Source organism: Crocodylus siamensis, chromosome 12, assembly GCF_052110815.1.
Source record: "Crocodylus siamensis isolate JL-2025a chromosome 12, ASM5211081v1, whole genome shotgun sequence".
In the NCBI taxonomy this organism is placed as follows: domain Eukaryota; kingdom Metazoa; phylum Chordata; order Crocodylia; family Crocodylidae; genus Crocodylus; species Crocodylus siamensis.
Window position 1 is genome coordinate 7,416,042 of NC_143406.1, and position 23,485 is coordinate 7,439,526.

Consider the following 23,485-nt stretch of genomic DNA (forward strand, 5'->3'; position numbering starts at 1 on the left):
TCTCCAGTTGACGTCACTTTAAGCATGTTTTGAGGAGTAGAAATGACTGCATTGTAAAGTTATCCATTCATAATAAAAGGAAAAATAAAACTTGTGGTAGAATGCATATTTTCTATGAGACCAGTTTCTGGGAAAGGGAATTTTGGGAGAAGTCCTAAGCTGGAACGGTGGGATGGACAGAATGTACGGAGACAGGAGCCTGGTGTTACTGAAGAAATAGGTGGTGACAATAACAGCTCCAATCCAAATATAGCATCAAAACTTAGTTTCTTTTAAATGGCTACTTTTCAAGAAGCAAAGAATTTAAAAATGATAAGGCGGGGCTTTAAAATGGAGATTGTTTCCATACAGGCTGTTGAGGTACACTACCAGAAAACAGAATTCAAAATGATTAGCAGCTACTGTAGCTGAGTGACTTACTTTCTGTCAAGTTGTGGGCATAGCTGGGCTCTCAAATGGTTCATTTGTTACTACTCTCCTTCCTCCCTGAGATGCAGCTAAGAAGTACTTAAATACCAATTGCACAAGCCAGCACTGGCAGCTTCATCTTTGAGTGCCCTCAGTGCAATTGGCCTTCTACAGGGTGTGCAAGGAAAGAAGTCTCATTTACACGAGGCAGTGGAGAAATAGCAGCGTTTCAGCTTGGTGCTTCTCTTTTTCGGGTAAGTCCTTAGACTAGTTAAAAAAAAAAAAAAAAAAAAAGGGCACTCTCCAAGTTTGGAAAATAACTTGAGACCCATTCTGCCTGAAGGGGTCTTGGCTCTGCTACGAACTAATCCATCAATGTCATTTAATCACTGCAACACAGCTGCTGCTGTGATTGGAGTGCAGCACCCAACCAAATATACCTCTGTCCTTTTGGTCTGAGAAGTGAGTAGAAACCTTCATCAACTGTCCTCATGAATAAGAGTGCCTCCTGATTTGATTTCCTTTGAGGCAGGGAGAGGTAAAGGTTTAAGACTCTGAATTCAGTAGCCCCCGATCACCGTTACACTCTGATAAACACATTATAATTCTGATATTCTCTTCTGAACCAAAAGCAGATGGATATTTCGACTGATGGACTTGGCATAGTATAAAACAGGATAATAGTATCCTGTCATTTACTTGCTCAGCTTCATTTCACTGTTTTTAGATTTTGTCATTTTTCTAATAATAGATTCAGAGGCTTCTTTCTGTTACTCTAGTGAATTGAGAGCACCTCCATGCAAGTCATGTGCCCCAGTTTCCATTATATAATAGTATTTTCTTCACAATCAGGATATCTGTGTTTCTAATTTTCGCTTGGATCTAAACTAGGCTTGGAAAGGCTGCAAAGCAGTGTAGGTGCGTCGTATTGAACCCTTAGTAGGAGATCTCTTTTAAACCTGACTGTTTAGAAAGTTAGATGCACCCATCATTGTTTTAAATTGCCCCAAACAAGGGTCCAGAACCTACGGGGTTTTTTCTTTCTTTTCTGTATTGGCAACATTGGTAAAATAGTGCATCTGTGTACTATTAAGAGAAGCGTGGCCCTTTTGCATAAACTTTTATAATGAAATGAGTATAACTACCCATGTAAAAGTCATGGTTTTACAAAGATAGACCTCTCATTCTTCATCAAAACCACAGGCACCTTCCACAGCCAAATCTATCGGAGGAAATACTCTTTTTTTCCATTGACATACGAGGGCTTGTAAGGTTTGCCAGTAGAGAGCACTGGTGAACCATGCCAGCTAGTACATGATACAGGAAACTTCACATACCCAGAAGACCCAGGAGAGAAAAGGTGGAGATGTGAAAGGCTACTTGTCACCTTGACTTGGTGCATAGAGGAGGAAACCCAAAAGGTTAAGGAACCAGCATGCTATGAGCTGTTTCTTTTTCCAAGGACAACTTAAAAACTCAGGTCGCACTGGGAAATCCATCTGTTGCAGTACATTTCAGGGGGGCAGGAGGTAGCCTTTTACCCCTTTGAATTGCTTTTGCCTGTTGGCATCTAGGTGTAACTTTTCCATAACAAAGCAATTTGTAAGGGAAAGCCAGAATACAAAAAAAAAAAGCCATGCACTAGATGCTAAAACGTCCTATTTGCTAGAGAATTTTCAAAGCATTTTTTTGAACGTGTGATCTTTAGGTGATTGGGGCTGATTTATTTGGCAATATCATGGTTTACTGAGCAAATATGTGTATTTAGGCAGGACATTAAAACTAGTTTCCTTCTCTCCCCCTCGACCCCTATTGTGCTATTCTTCCAATTTGTTTAGTGGTTCAATGAAATTAATATAAAAGCCTCAAATGGAGTTGGACTGGACCCAGAATAAGTTACATTTCCACACTGAGCTAACCTTACCTGCTATGCAACCATGTATTTAGCATGCATGTTGACCTTGAGCTGGCAGAAATTTTATGGCGTAGTTGGTAAACTGAAAGGACAGGGCTATTTTTCAGTCTCAAAAAAATACGCCGTGTCAGAATCTTGGCCCTTTATTCCCTGCCAACAATCCTTTATTTATTGGTTTATTTTTGAACAGCTTGTTTTTTAATTACTTGAGACACAAAAAAACCCCTCGATCGCAATTTGGCTTTCCCTGTTGCTCGGTGGAACGGCTCAAAATGTTCTAACTGATTCTGTTTGTTTCAGACTTCGGGGAAAGGAATCGGGGACCCTTTATTAAGATCCAGTTGGCATCCTTTTGTCTGGTGAGATCATCTTCTTGTCCTGCACTTCAGACAGTGGTTTTCTGGGGGTTTTTTTTAGACTGTTGTAACACTTCAGAAGACGGGGGAATTGTGGGAGAAACCCTCGAGGAATGGTAATGTCAAATATTACAAGCCCAAAGCTTGCCTGGAGACATAGAAGGGATATTGTTCACTTAGAGTGGTGGTGCTTAGTCGCAAGGTGGCACTGCAACATCATCTAGGTGTCAATTGTGCGACCGAACCAGACTGCTGGAAACTCCCAACTGCTTGGTGTGGTTAGGAACATATAGACAAGGGCTCCATGCAGACAGCCTGAAATATTATTGGCATACTCTGCTGTGCTGAAGTATGTTGCAAAACACAAAGAGAGCAGCATAAGCCTTCCTCCCTCCTCCCATTGCAAGCTGCTATTTGTTTCTAGCTGTCTGGGATTTATTTTGTGAAGCTGGTTTGAATAGGTAACCACCTGAATTGCGGTTGGGTTTAAGCAATGGCACATGGGCATCTGTAAATCAAAGACTTGATCGTTTAGGGTTCCACCAGACACACAGCCCTCAGAGAATAACACAGCCAGGCAGTTGCAGCAGTGGATCTAAATAAATGCTTGTGGGTTCCCAAGTGCCTTGGCATCCAGGAATCGTGATCTTTGGCGCCGGTGCCTAAGTGTCGTTCCCTGAATCTGCAATGGGCAATGCTGGAGAGGCTCTAACCCTCCGCAGACCACCTGAGATTTGGATCTTGCTATCCTTGCTGTCCTCAGACAAGATAAAGATTTGTCTTGGAAGCCAAGGTAAATCGCAGCGATCATGACTTATTCTGGGACTCCATGGTGCGTGGGCGAGGGGTGTGATGTAGTGGTCAGAGCACAAGCCCCGCAGGTTTATATATGAATCAAATCCAGGTAAAAAACAAATCTCCCTCTCAGCTAGGTTCTGTGGCTCAAAGTCAGTAATTACCTTGCCTAGCAATTCAGTTCCCTTTATATCCCGTTGTTGCTTGCCAGCTCTCAGGGATTTGGCTATGGTATTTTACGGCATCTGCAATTGTGCGATATTGCTTTGGCTTGTTCCAAATCCTTGCCATTTTGAAGTGCCACAAAGGAATGGCTGGGCACTGGGAGCCCAGGGCACTTGGCTCTGATCCCATAAGTGACAAGGGAACGAAGGGTGGCTAGCTTGACTTCTGGATGTTGCTTTCTTCCAGCGTAGCCTGACTTTAATACTGCCGAGCTTGCAGAGTATGCTGAAGCTTTGTCTTTAAGTGCTTTGAGATCTTTGGATGGAAGGTGTGAGATGGTGCACAAGGGGCTATTTTGGTTTCAGGCTGGCATGGTGCTGCTTTGGGTGTGACAGGGACACCGACAAGCTGTCCTGTCTCCACGGTCGGGCAAGGCTCAAGTATCTTGGAGCAGCTGGGCTGCAGCGATGCCGTGTGGATAGGCCTTGCTGGGAGATGCAATGCTGAGCATGCCTTTCCTCAACAGCTCAAAGGCTGAGTTTGGGGCCATAGGAGTTGTAACTTTTTCACTGACCCACTAGTCTGAGCCCATTGTGTAGGGGTCTCTGGCTGCATTGGGGTAACGCCCGCCCGTGATTTGGCAGGGTGGAAGGGATTTCCCCACAAGCTCTGCGTCGGCCTCAGCATTGGGCTTTTCGGATGGGAAAGGGGATGTTGCATGACTCGGGCTGTCTGCACCAGTAGACAAAAACGCCGTCGCCCCACTCCAGCCTCGAGAATGTCATTTCTTGCCATGGTGTGTGGATCTGTCAGGGCTGTTTAGCTGCAATATGACAGATTGTCCTATTAATGTGTCATCAAGTGCACTTTTACAAATTCATGGCTTGTCTACAACTAACCTGAAAAGGGGCTTAAGTATGAGAAGGCGCCAAAGAAAGTTAAATATTATTAAGAAATAAAGACTGCCACATAGTTGTGATGGAATGTGAGCTGGGGGTGGGGGGGTTGTTAACTGTTTTGATGGGCTGTTAACTGTTTAGTTTCTCTAGTTTTGTTTTGTTTTTTTCTTTTCCCCTTTTCCCCCTAAGATGTGGTTCTGTGATTCTGCCATTGATTCATGCTTACTTTTTTTTCCCCCCACCCGGGATGTTGTTTTACCAGCCCATACTTGGGTTTTTTCATTGGAAACGTGGAAGTAATGATCCTATCCCAGCATGATTCTCTAAGATCTGCTAATAGGTTGTGCTGCAGGCGCGCTAAGTATTTATTGCTTGGGAGATAAGTTATCAAAAAAAAAAAGTAGGGGGGACTCATTCCTGGGAACACATTGGTGTAATGAGCAGAGGAGAGGATTGGTGTTGGGGGACCCAGAGCTCATCAGAGGTTGTGGCTGTCTCACTGTGCCGAGCTGCACTCCTCCACTTCTCTGTGCCTCAGTTTCCCCATCTATAAAAACAAGTCTGTTTTTCCCTGTCTCATGAGTCGGTGAGCATGAAAAGCCCTATGCTAAATGCTTTTAGGATTTCCCCCGGGACATGACAAGAAGCCAACTTCACCCCCCGCTGAATCTGAGGCTGTCTAGAAATTTTTAATTTTTTTTTTGCATAGAGCAAAGCAGAATAAAAGACAAGCCCTGGGTGTCGTGTTGCTGTGTGCCTATTTCAAGCCATGTACTTCTAACGTTGCCCCATTTTCCTGTGTAGATTTGCAAACTTCCCTAAAAAGTGCTAATTCCCCTGAGAAAATGAAAGGGAGGTGGTAGGGAATGGGGCTGGGGGGTGCTGATTATAATATCTCTCTGGTACAAGGGCCAGGTCCACTTATCAGTGAGTCTCTAATAGGAATGTGAAGAGAATAGGCTTGACAGCTCATTAGAATATGATCCCTCCCCCTTTTTTTTTTTCTTTCTTCAAGTTGATGGAAACTCTTTCAGGAAAGAAGTGCTTATTTGCTGAGGTAGAGCAAAGGCTGAGGAGGGCTTTGCCAATTTGCAGCCAGAGAACGGAGCAAGGGGAGAAATTAGAGATGATCAACACTTAGAGAAAGGGAAAAGTACCTGAAATACTTTTGCACGGTGAGGCAAGGAACTAGGATGAGAGAGGCACAAGACTCCACATCCCCTGACAGCTGTTTACAACCCTGGGACTGAGTGCTCATCCTGCCAGGCATAGGGCTAGGCTTAGGACAACTCGGATCCTAGCGACCTGGGCGTCTTCGCCGTTTCTTTGCTTTCCCTTGCATTGTGCGAGAGACGATGTTTCTTTCCTCCAAAGACTGAGCACCTCCAGCTTCCCCGCGAGACGAGCAGTGACAACCGTCTTGGGTTTTCATCTTCCGGCATCTATGAAGGCAAAGACAACTGGCGGGAGCTTCTCGTAGACGAAGAGGGGCCACCGCTGAGCGGGCGATGGATGGAGCCCATCGAGTCACCCTTTGAATTGTGCGGCAGGGTTTCAATGACACGGGGCGAAATCTCCCACTGAAAACCAACAAACCCACGAGCCCCCAAATGGGCTTTACGGGTTTCCAGCTCCGGCCTGAGCTACCTTTCTCCTGAATCGCTGGACTTTTTCTCGGTTTCGTAGCCAAGCAAACTTCAACCGAGTCTGAAGACTTGTCAGGGCGGGGGGTAAAATTTAAAGACAGGGCGGAGGGGGAATTTCCAGGATCTCTTGTATTGATGAAAAGCCTAAAGAGCTGAACAGACTTCCTTCCCTTCCCCTTTGCCTCCTTCAACTGCTGCCGTGGATCCGAGTTTGCAAACCGACCTATCAATGTCATTTCAATGCATCCAACTTGAAGAGAGTTCTCTGCAGAAACAGGCGCGTTGGTGCACGCTGATACTTTGACATCGCCTACCAGAGTGGCTCACCTTCAGCAGCAATACTTTTTCTTTTTAGAGAGAAGTCTGTATTTATTACTTCTTTCTGCGCCTCTCATCCAGCCAGCCATCCCCCCTCAAAATGAGGAGCTGGATCTGGGTATTCGTGGCTGCATTGCTCTGCCAACAGCTGTCTCTTTTTAGAGTGATGGCAGCCAAAAAAGAAAGGAAGAAAATGAAAGAACCTAATCAGTATACAGAGCCCTTCAATGCCACCCTGTCCAACAGTGAAGAACTGCACGGGCAATCTAAGGTATGTCTTCAACTACGAGAATAGTGACCCTATCTGTAGTCAGTGCACTGTGTACAATAGTCTCTAGCTGTAATGCAATGTCAGACTTTTCCCTCCCCCCCCTTTGAACAGGCATCTTAACAAATTCCCTTCCACTTGCAAGTGAGAGATGTTACAATCTTCTTGCTCTGGCGGGACTCCAAGCTTCCCCAGAAATGACTGGAATACAATAGACAGTGATGACGACTTGCTTTATAATGTGCTCTTATTCACGTGCCCATCCCTGCAGGGTCTGAGCTATGAAAGCATCCTGTTTACTAGGAAGTGTGCAAATTACTTTTGCCCCCCGCCCCCAAGAGGGGTAGCTTAATGAGGGAAATACGACTGTGTAGTCTTGAGGCAAGTATCATGGTTTCAGTAATGATGCTGGAATAGTAGTGAGTCTGTTGCACACACGCATCTGTTGATTATGGACCACGCTGTCAAAGCTGGCTTAGACAATACAGAGGTATCAACACCTGAGTGTGCCTAAACCTTTTCTGCACCAATGGCTGCATGTGTTGGGAATTACTGGTCAGAAAAAAACCTAGCGGAGAGATGTGATCTGTAGCAGGGGGAAGAGCATGTGTGACGTATGTCAGTGCCTGCTTGTGCTCTTTTACCAGGTGTAGCAAGCGAACTCTTCAGGGTAGGATCTCTCTAGTCTGGCATCAGGGAGAATCGTCACAGCCTGAAGTTTGCAAAAAGCTGCAGAGCAGTTGTCTGGAGCCCTTTAAAATGAAGCCACTGAAGACTCCCATTGTGTGCATCTGGGATGGGGAGGGGGGAGCAAATTTATAAGTTGCTGCTGGGATGACAAGCTGGAAAGAATGAAAGAGGACTGAGTGCCGCAGCGAGACAGGATGAGTAACCTCCTCCATCGCACAGTCCCTTTTTGGCCGTTTCTCACACACGAAAATGTCCCTTATTTCAAATGTAGATGACCTCTAAAATGCAATGCCTTTGATCATGGGCATTGGGGACGGCAGTCGCTATAGCAATGGAGGAACAAACCTGTCAAAAATTGGGGCACGGCCGGGAAGGCAAATTAGAACAATTGGGCTGACATTCTCAATCTCCTATTCAAAGCCATTGTGAGAGTAATTGGTTAAGGTTGGGCAAGTCTGGGAATCTGTCCTCTATATTAAAAAGCTGGCGGCTGCTCTTAAATGGTCATTAAGGGGAGCGTAGGCAGCATCTCTTCTGTTAACCTTGTGCTGTTTGTGGGCTTTGTCATGACAGACTGTGTTACTGGGCACATTCTTGAGGGGCTCCGGCTTCTGATCTCAGTCCCTTCTCCCTGTTGCCTCTTTAAGCATTTCATTCTCCTTATGCACACTGAGCCAAATCCATCCCAGGCGTAGCTGCTGCAGTCCATCTAGGAACGAATGTGGCCCAGTGAGCAATGTATCTGGCCCTCATTGGCACCTGTCCTTATTTCAATGCCAGCAGGGGAAAAAAAATCTAGTCCAGGTTTAAATGGACATATTATTGCTAGAAGCCGCTTTGCTGTTTAAGGGCAGTGGATGTATAAAATAACATACTTCAGAAGCTGCAGCTTCCCCCACATTGAGTTGTTTTACCTTGCAAAATGCACAGCAAACGTTTGGCTACTCAGAGAGGCTAATAGTCCAGTGAAAAGAGTTTCTATCAAGTAAAGGGGGGGGGGGATCAACCCAACTCTAGACACAAACACTTTTGAGTGCTGGGGATGTTTGAGATCCAGTTCCAAATTTTGCATCTTGAGCTGATTTTTCTAGGAATGCTTCTAAAGATATCACGGATGACAGGCCATGGATGAGTGTGTGTTGTATTTTATATTTATATAGCACTTTTCAAGCCAAGGGGTTTTATCCAAATTATAAACGTACAGCACCATGGAGCTGCAACTGTCTCTGGGGTGGACAACGGCCTTTGAACAGTGTACACCACAACAAGCACTTTGGTCAAGCACCGCAAGGAAGGCAATTAAGTTGCCATGGGCCCAATAAAGGGCTGGAGTTTTTAAGGTCTCCTTTGAGAAATCCCAAGGCAACAGATTAACTCAATTTTATGTGTCCACTTGGGTCATTGACCCTATCATATTCTGAATGCGTGGTTTTACATCGCTGTGGGGTTTATACCTGATCTTGAGGCTGCAAACTGCTTTGCAAGCTCTACAGTGTGGTAGAGATAAGTACGTCCACCTCTTACTGAATGAAATGTGTTTAAGTTAATGAGTGTGAATTCAGCAGCCAAGCACAATTTTATCTATTTTTATGCATGGGCAGCTTGGTGTGGTTAGAAGTAAGTGTCTGTTAGATTAAAATATTTTTAAAATAGGGTTAAATCACCAATGCTTTCATTCAAATCTGCCTATGTGGTCTGATGGTTGCCTGGGAGTGGTTGATCACAAAGGAGATGTTACTTTTAATGGAGGATTTACATATATGCTGCCCCCTCTTCTTCTCCTCTCAGCCATGAAAGTGCGGAGATTGCCCGCATCTCCCTCCCACTCACTAGACTACATCAAAATGAAGAAACAAGGCCCTTGTGCTTCCTTTTGGTCTAGAGCAACTGAGTGTTGAAAGAAAACTGCTTAAATGTCTTATAAAATACCAGATGTGGCAGCGGAGTAGCCAGAAATTAGTGGTTTGTACATTACCCGTAATTCGTATCATACAACGAATAGTAACTGACACGGTTTGAAAAGGCAACGGCCCTCCTTAGCCAATTGGAGGGAAGAGGAGATCGGGCTGTGGTGTGAAAGACTGCAGGATTTTTTTCTATTAGGTCATTCAATATATTGAAATCATTTTCTCTTCAGTTATCCTTCTACCTATTCTTGATGATGATGATGATGACATCTACATCTCATGCAGGGGGACGGAAATCAGAAACTTGTGCTTTCAGATCTTACCCATTTAGCTTAATCACTGGCTAGAACGGCTCTCACAAAGATGGAGTTAGATTTGCTGATTTATATATCTTAAAAACCTTTCCTTCTATTCTTCCAGCCTTTTGCAATACAAATTAAGGCTTTGTCAACCCTTAAAAGCTCAGCGACCAAGTGGAGAATGGGTAGGCTTATGAAATCACAAGGATCAGCAATTTTTCACATAGGAAGGACGCACTTCTACCCTTTCAAACAGGGGCTGAGTGAGCTCCTGCTGATGTGAGCAATGTAGGAGCTACCTGGTAGGGCCTCTGAGAAAAACAGAGCCACTGAGGTTTCAATCTCCTGTTATCTTTAAGGAAATACTATGCATCATACCTCCAATATTTTCCTCTCATTGCATCACTTTTAAAGCAGCTGGCTTTTCCAGCACATGAAGAGGGTCCTCATCTTTAGTACAAACATGGATGTTCCAAGACAAGGACAGGATAAATTGATGTTGAGGTTCTGGGACACTTGTCTACAATTATGGTTTGGTTCCCACATCCTCCGCATGCACTGCTGCTTTTCCCTTTCTGAGCACAGCCTTGGGGGATCAAAAGGGCTGGAGAATAACCGTGTTAACCTCAGTGCTCATTGTGAGCCAAGTCCATCCTTGTTGTTTGTCTGTTCATCTCAAGAGAGTGGGGCAACTTGGTGTGCATGGGAGTGATGATTTACTTCCCTTTTTTTCCTCTTGAATATTTCCTTTCATGCAAAATGAATCAAATGTTTTCAGCTACAAAGTGATTCTGGGTTGGTAAATAATCTTCTGTTGAGACACAGAAGAGGCAAGTTTCCACGACTGTCAGTTTGACACCTGTCATGAGCTTTAATCACAGAACAGTCTCAGGTCTGCATCCTCCAAGCCTGGTCTGCAGGGACCTCTTCCATCAACTGGACGGGCATTTGACCTCTGCATCTTACTCAGTCCTTTGGTTCATTGCTGAGTTTGCCACATAACCCCTTGACATCGTGCTTTGACCCTTCCTGATGATGGCTGACTTGTAGATAGGGGCTGATGTTCCTGCTGTATGTTTGGTTCGTGGAGTTGGTTGTCTTAGCTCAGGTAGATGAGGCCTGTGCCTCAAGCAACAGAGATCTCGGGTCCATTCCTTGCTGCCAATGACCCATTCAAAGGTAGGGTGTTACACCCAGGAGGAGTCAGCAGCATGCATTTGTCTGCCAGGGAAACTAACCTGATGATGTCTAAACAGGCATTGAACAATAACTTTTTGATCAGTGTTGATCTGGGCTAGATTTGAGTTGGCAGCCAGAAGAGGATTAATGTGCTTGATCCTATTGCCAAGCAATTAATCCTTCTCTCACCTCCCCCCCACCCCACGTTTCTCCCTCCTTCCCTACAATCTCCCAGCTCAGTTAAGGGCTTTACTTTAATGCAAGGATCTGAGCGTGTATTTTTTTTCCTGCTTCTTCTTCAATTGGAAGTTCATCTGAGAAGCACAAAATGCTCCGACCCATCCCAAGGACACAAATCTCTTCTGGTGCCATAGATATGTGTTAATCAGTTGAGAACGAGAACCTGGAGGAGTCTTTTTATGACAAAACCCCAGTTGGGCTTTCATAGACCCAACCACCGCAAGTGCATATGGCCCACCATTTACTGTTCGGTCTTCTGCATCTTTTTGCCAAATACTATCCATTCCAGAGCTGCTGTCCTGAGAAAGGAGAGGATATGTGTTTCATATCACCCCTTCATGGTCAGCCTGGAATAGCAGTGTCTTCATCAGACATCAGCTAATAATTCATAAAGACTAAACGACAATTCAGTGAATGTAGTCTCTTGGTCTGCAAGCAGTTTAGAAGATTTTCTTGAATTCACATGGTGCATTTATTTTCCAGATGACTGCTGCTTGGACTGTGCCGTGTCATTTTATGCGTGTCGTCTACTAGTCCCTTTCTCCGAGTGTGGGTTTTCTGTCCTGGATGGGATCTCATCACTTGCCACTGCAGTGCAGCTATCTATCCCCAGAGATCACTTCTGCTATCTCCTTTCCACCCTGAAAAAAGTGAGGCGCCCCAGTGATTTCAGAGGGATTCAGTGTGGAGGTGAAGGCCTACTGGAGTCAGGGCATCCTTCTGAGCTACCCAAGGGTATTTAAATTGGAAAGTGAAGAGTAATTCTTCCGGTGCAAGGCATTAGCAGGTTTTCAACAGAAATTCCAGTTAGGATTTGGCTAGGACACAAGGCTTAACACCTCCTCTCTAGTGACATCTCCCAGGAGATCCTAAAAAATACAAGTGGTCAGGACCTTGGTTTTACATCTCATTAATAACCAAGTGTGTGTGTAACCATAAGTTATTAGTAGCTGAGAAGGGATATTCCATGCTAAAAAAAGAGTGACATGTCATTTTTAACTGGTTCCAAGCAAAATATGTTACCGGAGTTAGTCATTTGTTACTAATTATATATTGGGGCTGCTGATGCTGTCTGGTGTAAATTAGGAGCCACACTATGGATGCCCATTGCTGGGCTGCTGCAGAACTGAGTGCAAGTGAGAGAATGATGATTGGCTCCAATTTGCGTCTAGTCAAAAATTAGTAAAAAAAAAAAAGAAAATTTGTTAAACATTCTCCAATTTAGTATAAGAGTGATGATGCAAAATAACAAGTGTCCAGTGATCTGGGGACTCACAGAGCAAAGCTCAGGATGTCATAAATAGGAGCCAAAGAACAGACGCAGTTAGGCCCATGTGCATCGTAGCAACGTCTCAGAGACGCGCAAGTTTATTGGAGAAAGCTGAAGGGGCACTGTCTCAATGCAAAATCTCTTGCTCTGCCTCCCCAAATCCTCACTTGTGCTACTACTGGTGCTGGAGATGATCAGGAGGGAAAAACGTTTTAAGCCTCATTTGCGAAAGTCTAATGAATGCAACGCTGGTTTTCTTCATTTCTCATTTCGCTCAGCCCAGCCCTACGTTGGCCGGCAACTTTTTGGTTCGAGAGTGAGATGGGCTTGAACCGACTCTCAGATCCCGCACCCTTGAACTTCAGAAGAGTTCAAACATTTCTCAGGCTCCAGACTCTTCTGTTTGATACGACAGTAATATCAGCAGTTCATTGCATGACAGGGGAGTCCAGGCCAGACCCTCTGTGGTGCCTCTGGGCAGCACACGCTGTGTTCGTCTGGGAGCTGGGGAGCCAGAGGGAACCACAAGGTCTGTCTGCGCTCAACAGCTCAATTACAGCCCAGCCAGTTTCTTATCTGCCATTAGAGACGTTCTGGGGCTGGAGCTTCTTGTCAGTGTTGCAAGCTGACTCTTATGCGCGAGCAGAAATGCTTAGGCTTGAAGGCAATGTTAAAATGCCAGTTCTAACATCCATTCAAAGTCAACGGAAAGAGCCAGACTGATGTCAGTGGCCTTTGGATCAGGTCCGTGAACCCAAGCCTGGTCTCATCAGTCGACACGAAAAACTCCTACCCACTCCAACCGGGGACCTCCGCACTAAGGAACAGCAAACGCCGATGGAGGGGACCCATCTCCGGCTGTGCCGGGTGCCTGGGACTGCGCTCAGTCCTGGCGATACCTGAGTTGGCTGCAAGCACGCTGTGCTGCTGGAGCCTGCCTCTGCCAAGAAAAATAGAGAGGCTTGCATGCTTATTCCTGGGATTGCTTGTGCATGCCATAGTAATTAAATAATAATACCACAAGGATGGAACATTCATTTTAACCGTCAATCATGCTTGCTCTGGAGAGATCGGGGAGAGCCATGGCTGCCTTGCAGAGGGATTTGTAATTTAAGGAAGCCACAGGAGCGATTGTGTTGAGCTGCAAGAGGATTTCTTTGTCCTTTATTTTGCAGGGATGTGCCACTTTTTTTTTTTTCGTTTTGGTTTGCTTCTACCAAGCTGAGCCTTGGCTGCTGCAAAGGGAGCCATCTTCACACTAAATAGGTCAGCTCTGCCCAGGGCTCTGCTGGCTCTAGCCCCCAGCCTGCCTGCTTCCCAATAATTTAAGCAGGGAGAGGGCTGTATGCCCATTTCACAGCCCAATGAAACCAAAGCGAGCCTTTGAATCGGGCCCTGACTCCTTTGCCCAGCTCATTAGGTTCTGAGCCTATTTATTTGTGCAGCCCACTGGGCAACATTGCTGAGTCCTCCCGCGTGAGCCAGCTGTTTCCACTGGGGCCCAAGGCATTTTGCTTTCCTCTCCTCTGGAATCCAGTTGTTCTCTTGCTTTATTCCCTGCTCCACCTGGGATCATTTCCACCTGCTTTGCGAGCTGCACTGTGGCTTTACCGCAGACCCTCCAACCTCGCTTCCTTCTGCGGGAGAACAGCACCTGCTTGGCTCGGCCAAGCTGTATGAAGACACCTGCCAGTTCATTAATAGGGAGACTTAAGCTCCCAGAAAATTCATGCATACAAGATAGCAGAGCATGACTTAGGGCAACGTGCGCCTTCGCTCAGTGTCAGAGAACAAAACACAACCTGAAATCTCAGCTCTGAACCTTTTTGCTTTTTCCTGAAAGTTAAATGCAGATTTTTGACCTCTGTGCTCAGAAGAAGCTGAACCACACGTTCTGTTGCAAATGCTGCTCCAAACTTTGGGCAGGATCTGCCTCATACCTTTGCAGCTTGACCCCTCCGGGGTTTTTGTTCACCTCGATTTTCACAGACGTGTTTACGCCAGCAGCTGCCGGTGAAAAGGACTTGCATCCGAAGCCTTCCAGAGGCCACCTCTTTAATGTCCTTCATCCTATTTTCACAAGAGCCAAAGAAACTTGAGTGTCCAATTCTCATTTTTGGCATTTTGGTATCTGAATTTCTTGGGCTACTTGGAGACTGCAAACCACCATGAATAAAGACTACCAAAGAGTCAAAGACAGAGCTGAAATAAATAAGTTACTAAGACCACATAGGCTAAAATGCAGCCTGCAGCTGACTGCAGACCAAGTTACAAAAATCAAACTCTGCTCAGGGATATTTCTGAACAGAAACAGCGGCTTAGTTTTTTTATTTTTTTTTATTTTTTTTGAGTTCCTGTGAGATGTTACCCTTTGCTCTTGTTTTAGAGATGTTTGCTGAATCTGAGCTATTAAGGGAGTGTACCTGACAGCCGTAATTCTGACACTAATTACTTAATTATAGTGGAATGTATCAACAATTTGGAAAAATTATTTGGGATACCCTCATGCTGGCTTATTCTGTAGATACCAGTTACCTGGAGGGAAGGGGTGCCTGGATAGAGCAATTCTGGGGAGTGAATTCTGCCCGTGAGTCATGCCTGAACAGAAAATCACCTGAGATTAACTTCAAGTTTTCTGAGACTCAAATTTAACACCCCCCCGCCACGCTGCCAGATGCAGAGAACACTTTGGATTGCTTGCTGTCTATCCATTTGAAAACCATCTATTGACTCATGCTGCTGAAATAAAATAGTTGTGGTCATATCTATCTGTAATCAATGTATTGCTGCATTGCCCTGTGTTCGTGTGCCTGGACTTGTGCCAGAGAGGGTGGGTTTTTTGGGCTGTGCATCAGGTCGGAAACGCTGCCATTCTTTCTAACTGCAATCTGGACGTCCATCAGGCTCTCTCAGACTTCTGAGGGAGATAATTTGGCTCCAGACCACTTTGGCTCTGCACACATCTTGCAAGCAAAGATCGTGCAAGCTGTGGTCTTCTCTTTTTAAGGTGGATGCAAAAGAAAAGGTTTGCCTTGGTATCCTTGGCCAAAAACTCCCAGCCTTTGCCTCCATCCTCTGCTGCTGCTGTGCTGTGGCTTGTCTTCCAGTTACCTGCCTTTTTCTACCTCAACCATGACTGCTTTCTAATTGTGAATCAACTCTCTATAAATGCATGGAGTTGACAAAGTGTTTTGGATACTTCGGACTGCTGAAGGTGCCCTATGCATGTTGGGCAGTTGCATACAATATAATTAAAATAGTGCACAGGGTGATCAACGCCCAGCTAATTGCTTTAGCTAGCCACTGCATAGTTGCATTTGGCAACATTTGGCCACTGTGTCGTTGTCTGGCTTTTTCCCTGGTGGAGCAAGAACACTGCCACTACCAAGGTGACTGTATCTATTTGTTCAACTTTCCTATGAAATATGACCTTTCGTTTTTATCCAGGAGAACTTTTACAACCTTTTCTCCGATGCCTGAAGAAGGATGTTTGTGCCTAAAAGCTTGCAACTAAAGATTTTTTTTTTGCAAAAATCTAGTTGGTCTAATAAAAGATATCACCTCTACCACGAGTCCTGATTCCTTGGGTAAAGCTGGAACTTTTTGAGCAGTGGCAGTACTGCATATGTATAGCATGGCACATGTACGCAGTGCTTAGCAGATGGAGACTAAAGAGAGATTTTTAAAGCAGAATGCTTAAACTTTGAATTATCAGTAACGGCTCCTTTTCCTCTCCCTGCTTTTCCCAGTTTTCATTTTGTATCCTTCCTGAGCCACGTGAGTTTGTCTGACCTGCTGCTACATAAATTGTTGCTCACTAGTTTCCAACTCAAATGGACTTTTAGTGGTCTAGGAATCTTGTCAAATACCTATTAAATTCACTGCTGTGTTTTACTGGCTTCCTGTTTGAATGTCTCAATCCATACCCGCCCCACCTTGCTTGGGGAAGCAAAACCACATGCTCCTTGGATGATTTCCAAGGCTTGACAATAGGCATTTTTTCAGACTTGATGTGTTCATTCTAGTATTTCCTCTCCCCAGCTCTTTCAGTAATGAGTCTAAATTTTGAGGCATGATTCATTAAGCTCTGGGCTTGACAGTTCATTCTGACGAGGGCAGAGACGATTCGAGTTGGAGAAGGGCTCGTGTTGTCTTCTCCTCCCTGCAATGGGAATTTTGCAGCCGGCTGTGTGAATGGATTGGTACCTCGATGGCTGACGCTCAGTTGGCCTTGACGGGGCAGATAGCTGATGACAAAAGGGCCCACGGGGCTTACCCTTCTCCTTGGAGCTGAAACTTCAGTCCCAGCTCAGATGAACAACAGCCAGCAGGTGTGATGATCTGAGGGCTGTGGCTGAAAGCCTTTCTGAGATGAATTTGGGACTATTAATCCAGCTTCCAGTACAGCACGGATCCAAATTGTAAAACCCTCCAGAAAAAAGCTACGCATTCTGGATGGCCTTAATGAGATCCAGAAGTGGGACTGGCAGTAGGTGGTTTAACTGGGTTCAGGTGTATTCAAGATGAATCCTCTTAGGTCATGACAAGGAGTTTACACTTCCCAAGGTGCATCTATTGTGTGCCCATACAGAAGGACTGCCTTCTCCATGGCTGCCTCTCTTGGGTCTTTCCCTGGCAGGTGTTTGATTTGTAGTTTTTGTTGTTCTTTTAATTAATGACATGGGCTAATGGAATCTATATAAGGGGATCGAATCCATGGCCTAGTTTCCACCTCCCATCACCCGCCGTACAGCCAACCATGGTATGCCAGATCTTGCAATGAGAAGATAGCTGAGCACCTTCTCAGTAGGTTCACTGTATATATATGTAGTTAGAGCATCGTTGTACAGCAGGCCAGGAGCCTTATGTCCACAACTCTTCTAGTGCAATGTGGTATGGTCACAGCCTGGCTCATAGTGAAGTCCTGGCTCTAATTCACCATCCCCCTTGCATATTCAAGTCCAGGCAAGCTAATACAGCACTTCCAAAGCCATGTTAGAGTCTGTCCTATTAGGGAGGGGAAGGACGTTGAGACAAAATCTCAGGGGAGCGCCCAGACAAGCAGTGCATAGGAGATATACCCATTCACATGTCCATGGCATTGTCTTAGCTCCTTTTTTGAACTGGTGTTCTACCTCTCCCCATAAGTGCGTGCATGTGTGCACGCACACACCTGTGCACAATGTAAAAAGAGAATGAAGTGTATGATGCAAACCTCATTTTCCCCATCTGGGGATAACAAATCCTGCTTACAGTGGTTCTGAGAAAATTCACGTTGGCAAAGCTGATGGATGGCAGTCTTACTGGTAGTCATCCTGTTAAAGGAAGTCAGACTGAACTGATAGCCTTACACTCTTTTCTTTGCTTCTTGCATTGATATTAATGCCCAAGCCAGGTGCCTGAACAATGCTGCTGACAAGCATGGTAACATTATTACGCCAACCACACGCTCCTTTTGCACAGTTATAAATAGCAGGGGGGAAGCAGGGAGCTGGAACAGCACTGGATAATCAAATGCCAGCTGCTTACTGCAAAGGTATAGATCCTGCCAGAACAGGAAGGTTTCTCCATGACAGCGATGTATACATGTACCTGACACTTAAAACTTGGAAGACATTTCAGGCCCTAGTCATCTCATGGTCAAGCTGTCAGTCTCATGGTATCTCTTTGAATCCAGCCTTTTCGCTCCTGAAGGAATGCAGGTGGGTGAGCAGGGTGGTTGTCGGTGGGGGACAGTAGCAGAGGTTTCCCATGAATGTGTTAACTTGTCAGGCAGGTGAAGCCACAAATATTCTGCTTGATCACCAGGTGGAAACTGCAAACTGTTTGCATATTTCTGACCTCCATGATCTTCTCGCTGCTGCAGTTTCCCAGCCTAACAAGGAGGGCGAAGCGGCACAGCTGGCTGTGTGCTGTCCCTGCTCTGCACGGTTGTTTTCTCTCTGCCTTCAATGCATCAAGGCCATCTTTGGCTCAGTGCGGTTAAGCAAAACAAATGGGCTTGTACAACTCCAGTAGAAATGCGGGTCAAGTCGCTCACTCCAGCCGTAACCTTTGGGCTTTTTATAGATCTCAGCTGACTGTTTGCCTGGCAGGTGGCCAAGCCTAGCCCATATTGGTGCTTTTTAGAAAGTTTCAGGAGATCTCCTTGTGTCTCGTCCAGTAAAACTTCCCTTTGATTACAAGTGAAGCAGTAGCACCTCTTGCTTTGGGATTGGCATGTGTGGTCTGTATGTGTCTGCAGAAGCATGAAGTGCATGTGCATGCACACATGCATGTAAGACATATAGATGGATGTGTTTGTGCATGCCAGCATGCCTATGTTTGAGCTTGTGCGTACCACAATAGATATTTCCATATAGATACTACTGCTCAGTTAAGCAACCTTTGCTTAGGGGAGACCTGTAGGCACGAGTGAACTGTTTGGGCACAACTGGTGGCCAGGAAGACAGCATAGTGCATGCGAAGTGTTTCCCTGGTTGGGCATAGCACAGAAGGGGCATAGACATGCCGCTCATATTTATATCACGGTGGCACGCTGCAACTCCAGTGATAGCCAGGACCACACTGTGGTAGGCACTGAAGGTATCAACACTTGGGTCCAACATTTGTTAGCTTTCATTTAGTTATGGAAATGATCAATATGTACAAGTGGCCTTTTTGGCCTGGTGCAGCTTGACTTCCATTATCCGTGTGATGTGGACGTATGAGCTGCAGCAGCTGCATGGTTAGGACAGCTGCCCAGGAAGCAGGAGATTTGGGTTTGTGGAAAACCTTCACGCAGACGGCATTTGAACTTGTGTCTCTGACTTCCCAGCACAGGGATATGACCACTAGGCAGCATGTTAGGCCTTACCCCAGCTCTTCTCCACTGCCCTTTGAAGCTGGACTGTTGGGCAGCCAAGACAAGGAGATATGTGGGACCAGGAATAAGAGAACAGATGGTGTGTGGCCCACTGAAGCAGCTGATGACTTGGAAAAGGACAGGTTTCTAGCTTAGACCTTGGCTCCCAGTGGTGCAAAGAGTACCCACTGTTGTCCATGTAATGCCCGGTAAATGCAAAGGGCAGTGGCTCAGCCTCAAAAGGAAAGCACTAGATAGTATAATGTTTAACTTGTAGCGCTAGCATTCTCTGGGACAGATGCTCACTCGGGTCCATGTGACTTTGCCCAGTTGCCCTACCCATTGAACCTCACGACTCTGTCCCTTTGTGGTAGTCTTTGTGTTGAAGCAGGAGAAGCTTGTGCTTGACTATTAAATAACATAGCAACCCAAGCCTGCCGCAGGCTGCGGCCTGCAAGATAGGGTTTAATTCCTGTAGTTCAGAGCCCTGTCTTCCTATACAGAGGATGACTGCTCTGACCTCCACAGTCACTCTCCATGTCCTTACGTGACACAAACTACCCTTCCACACCCCGGATCCCAATCCCAACTGATCTTCATTGGAGGCTGTGCTGGAACTTGCCATCTCCGAAGCGCGTGTCCCTCGGCGGTCAGTGTGTTTTGGATGGAGGGGTCCGGTTCAGATCCGTTCTGCTGCAGAGGTTCATCTGAGAGATGCCCAGACAGTGGCAAGAGCCGGGAGCGCCAGCCTTCTGTACCCAAGGTTGGGATACTTGCCCGTGGCCAAAGAGACGCAATGACGTCCCTTTTGTCTTCTTGTTTCTCTTTAGATTCTAGACTCTCCGGACCCTCGAATCACAGATCCACGGCGCACCTGGATCTCATTCGTACACCGCCCGGATGATGGCAACACCTCCAAAAGGAGATGCAAAGGGAAAGACAAGAAATTAGTAGGTTACCACTAGACTGTGATGCCAGCTACTGAATATCTATGTCCCGGGCGACACTTTTCTCTCCTGTTGGTATTGCAGAAGGTGCTTTGTGGGTGACTCGGTGCCTTCCCACCCCAGGGAGGGCTGCATTTTTTGCTGTGCTGTGTGCATATATAGTTTGTAAAGCATCTGAGGAAACTTTGTGAGAAAATGTGCTATATAAATGGAGAATGAGGTACGTGTGCATGTATGAAGCGGTGCGTGCTTGTGCATAAAGGCTGTCTAATAAAGTGGGTGTTTTTAGATTCTACTGCTGTTGACAAGTATTGAAAAAAGCAGCCATTTCTTCTATTGAGTTTTTCTCCTTAACTGATAATACTAAAGTACAAAGGTGTCTTCGGTTAAACCAAGTTCTAAGCTTCTTAAAGGCTAATAATCAGTTTAGGGCCCAAGTCACACATGGTGACCATTTCTAGGAGTACACAGTAGGTATTTCACCTTCCTGCCCTGCCTCTGTGTTCCCCCATTGATGTTCTCCTGAGTTGCGCCTAACTCACTTTGTTCAAGATGGCCATCAGTGCAGACGGTGGGGTCTGATTCTCACTGTTTTCTTTTGGCTCCTTCCCCAGCGTGGCCTTGTTGGACCCCCAGGACCACCAGGACCCCAGGGACCTCCAGGTGCACCGGGAGCTGAAATCACCCGGGAAGTCCTGATGCAGGAGTTTAAGGAGATATTAAAAGGTAAAAACTCTTGGAGCTACACATCTCCCCACATCCTTCTCAGATATGGCACCTACGGCCAAGTTTCATGGCAGGAGCACCTTCATTACAGTGCAGCAAAGTGCTTATGTTGTATGTCCTTAAATCCCACTGACTTGAGTTCACAAAGCCAGTGGGGCTCTGGGTTTGTGGAGATCAGCTGGCAGGCCAGAAATTTCCAGGCTCTGGGCCTAAGTGCGTTAATCTTCTCCTTCCTTCCCACCCATGATATTAGAGGGAAATGTGGCTTCAGGTGCAGCTGAGCTTAGTAAAATGGCATTAACAGGATTGCCAGTGACAACATCCCATGTCGGACTCGATGGGGGTCCGACCCAAGCATCTATGCATCTCATGAATCTGGCCTTGCAAAATCAAGAGACTTAATTGACTTAACAATTAAGACAAGGGTAGAAAGAGTCAGTGGGGGATGCTTGCTTATCTTCTGGATGTTGAGCCTGTGGGGTGCACCTGGGGACCATGTTAAAGTTTTTTTTCCCTCTGTCCTAGGAGGAATTATTGAAAAAAAGGAAGCTGAGATTCATAGGAAGTGGACTGTCAGGGGTGGGGGAGTAGGGAACCCTACTGTGAAACGGGCTAAAATCAGGATTGTTGGCTACAGTGAGTTAAGCGAAGGATGATGTTAGACAGCGTGTGGAGAGCAGCTTTCCAAAATGTGGGATCTGTTAAACTGAAATGCTCTTTTTCCAGAGGAGCGGTGGGAGGGGAAGGGTGGAGTAGAAAATGGGCTTGGTCTACTCAGACCGGCTTGATTAGGGATGCTGTGTGGTCTTTTATTAGTCATTATTTGTCTTACAGTAGTGCCTAGGAGAGTCAGTCATGGGACTGGAAGCCTACTGTCCTAGACACTGAGCAGACACCGAACAAACTGGTGGTTGTTGCCCCAAATAGCTTGCAATTGAAGTATAAGAAGAGAGGCAACTACAGGACACAAAGAGACAGACAGAAACAATGACCTCATGTGAGACTGTGGTCTGAGCACACCCATTCTCTGTCCATTGTGAATTTTTTGGGGATGCGTCACGGCCAAGCAGCATTTTAAGGAAGGAGTTGATAGATAACACCGTGGAGGCGTTGCACTTGTATTTGACTACTATGGGCTGCTGGTGTACAAATGACTCCCATCTAGTTGATTTAGTTCAAGTCCAAGATGGTGGCCTATACGATTTCTTTTCTTTTCAGAAGCCATCGAACGGCGGGCATCTCTGGCAGTCTCGGCTCACCCCAGCCAACTGCCCCCACTGCTGCTGTCCCTGGAGGAGATCTCGCCGCACAAACGGGTGGAGGAAGCGTTTCACTGCAAGCTGAAAGGGCAGGTCGTTGTGGACAAGAAGACCTTGGTGGAGCTTCAAAACTTCCAGTCGGTGAGCGGGTGTCGTGATCTGGGCTTGCGCTGGCCTGGAGAACAGCAGTCGTCTTTGGGTCTTTTATAGGATGGCTTTTGCTTGCAGAGCTCCCGTGTAGACCTGTAGATCAGGATTTCTCCTGAAAGGGTCCTGGGAGCCCATGTCTCATATGGAGTTTGGCTGCTGGGAATATGGCACTCGTTGTTGGGGAAAGTGACGTCACTTTATCCCGTGTGGCCTCGGTTCTTTACTCATTGACATTTGGGGTTTTGCCCCGACTCCCAAGAAAGTGAGAGTGGGATGATCTCAGGCCAACCTCCAGTGCCGACCTCAGTCCTAAAACTCTGCTCCAATGGGACAAGGGTTTAACTCTGAATCCTTTCTGCTTCATATACTAGCAAAACCACAGGCACACAGTGCTCCCGCTGGACCCCAACAGGTGCAAAATGAGCCAGAATGAGCTCCAGCATCTGCTGGCAGCATCAGAGAGCTAACAGCTCTGGAGAGAAAGGACAGGGGCCAGAGCGACCTTTTGGCTCCAAACCATGGTCAGCACAGTTCTGATGGTGGCATCTTTCTTCCAATTCATGCTACCAGGGGTTGTCTGCACATGTGGTTACTCTGGACTAGCCCTTCCACTTCAAATACACACATCGTCCTATTCCAGAATAACTTCCGTGTGTGGACGAAGTGTTGGCTCAGGGGGGTCTCCAGATCCCTGGCATGAATTTGTGGCTCCCACAATTAGGAGGACCCTTGCATACTACAATTCTGTTTGTATTGGCTGATGAAGGGTTGACAAATCGCTGATATTATAAGGGCGTTCCAGACATGCTGACCGTGTCTTTCTGATGGTTAGAAATTTTTCTGTCAAAAATGTTACGGTTGATTATAAAATGGAGTTAAAAGGTTCAAGTGAACTTGTTATACGCTATAATATTCAGATAGTAAAAGACCTATCTAACTCCTTGCTCATCCTTTAGAGGCTGTTTGTAAATTGAATTCTAATGTTCTGTTATGGGGAAGGGGCATCTAGGTGCTAATTATCTTTGTTCTGTTGGCAAGACTCGATCTGAAGACTGCAATGAAACAGATATGCAGCTCTACATCTTTTACAAAGTTATTTTCGGAGCCTGACTGAGGACATTTAAAATCTTTTAATTGGCAATTAGTTCTCTTGCTAATCGCCAGCAGCCCTCAGTTAGAAGTGGCTGCATTTCTCTGGCATTTG

The 23,485-nt window shown here is 45.9% G+C and overlaps 1 protein-coding gene across 4 annotated transcripts in view; it reads left to right on the plus strand.

Moving 5' to 3' along the window:
• The first annotated feature begins 5,565 nt into the window (after nucleotides 1-5,565).
• Nucleotides 5,566-23,485, plus strand: part of C1QTNF12 (C1q and TNF related 12) — a 36,543-nt gene continuing 18,623 nt past the window's right edge. The window contains exons 1-4 of one of the 4 annotated variants that reach the window (XM_090024509.1): nucleotides 5,566-6,773; nucleotides 20,030-20,149; nucleotides 20,761-20,872; nucleotides 22,091-22,272. In XM_090024509.1, coding sequence (XP_089880635.1) covers nucleotides 6,603-6,773; nucleotides 20,030-20,149; nucleotides 20,761-20,872; nucleotides 22,091-22,272 — 585 coding nt within the window. In that variant the 5' untranslated portion in view covers nucleotides 5,566-6,602. The remainder of the gene's footprint in view (nucleotides 6,774-20,029; nucleotides 20,150-20,760; nucleotides 20,873-22,090; nucleotides 22,273-23,485) is intronic. The other 3 variants (XM_090024510.1, XM_090024511.1, XM_090024513.1) reach the window with 3 other exon arrangements.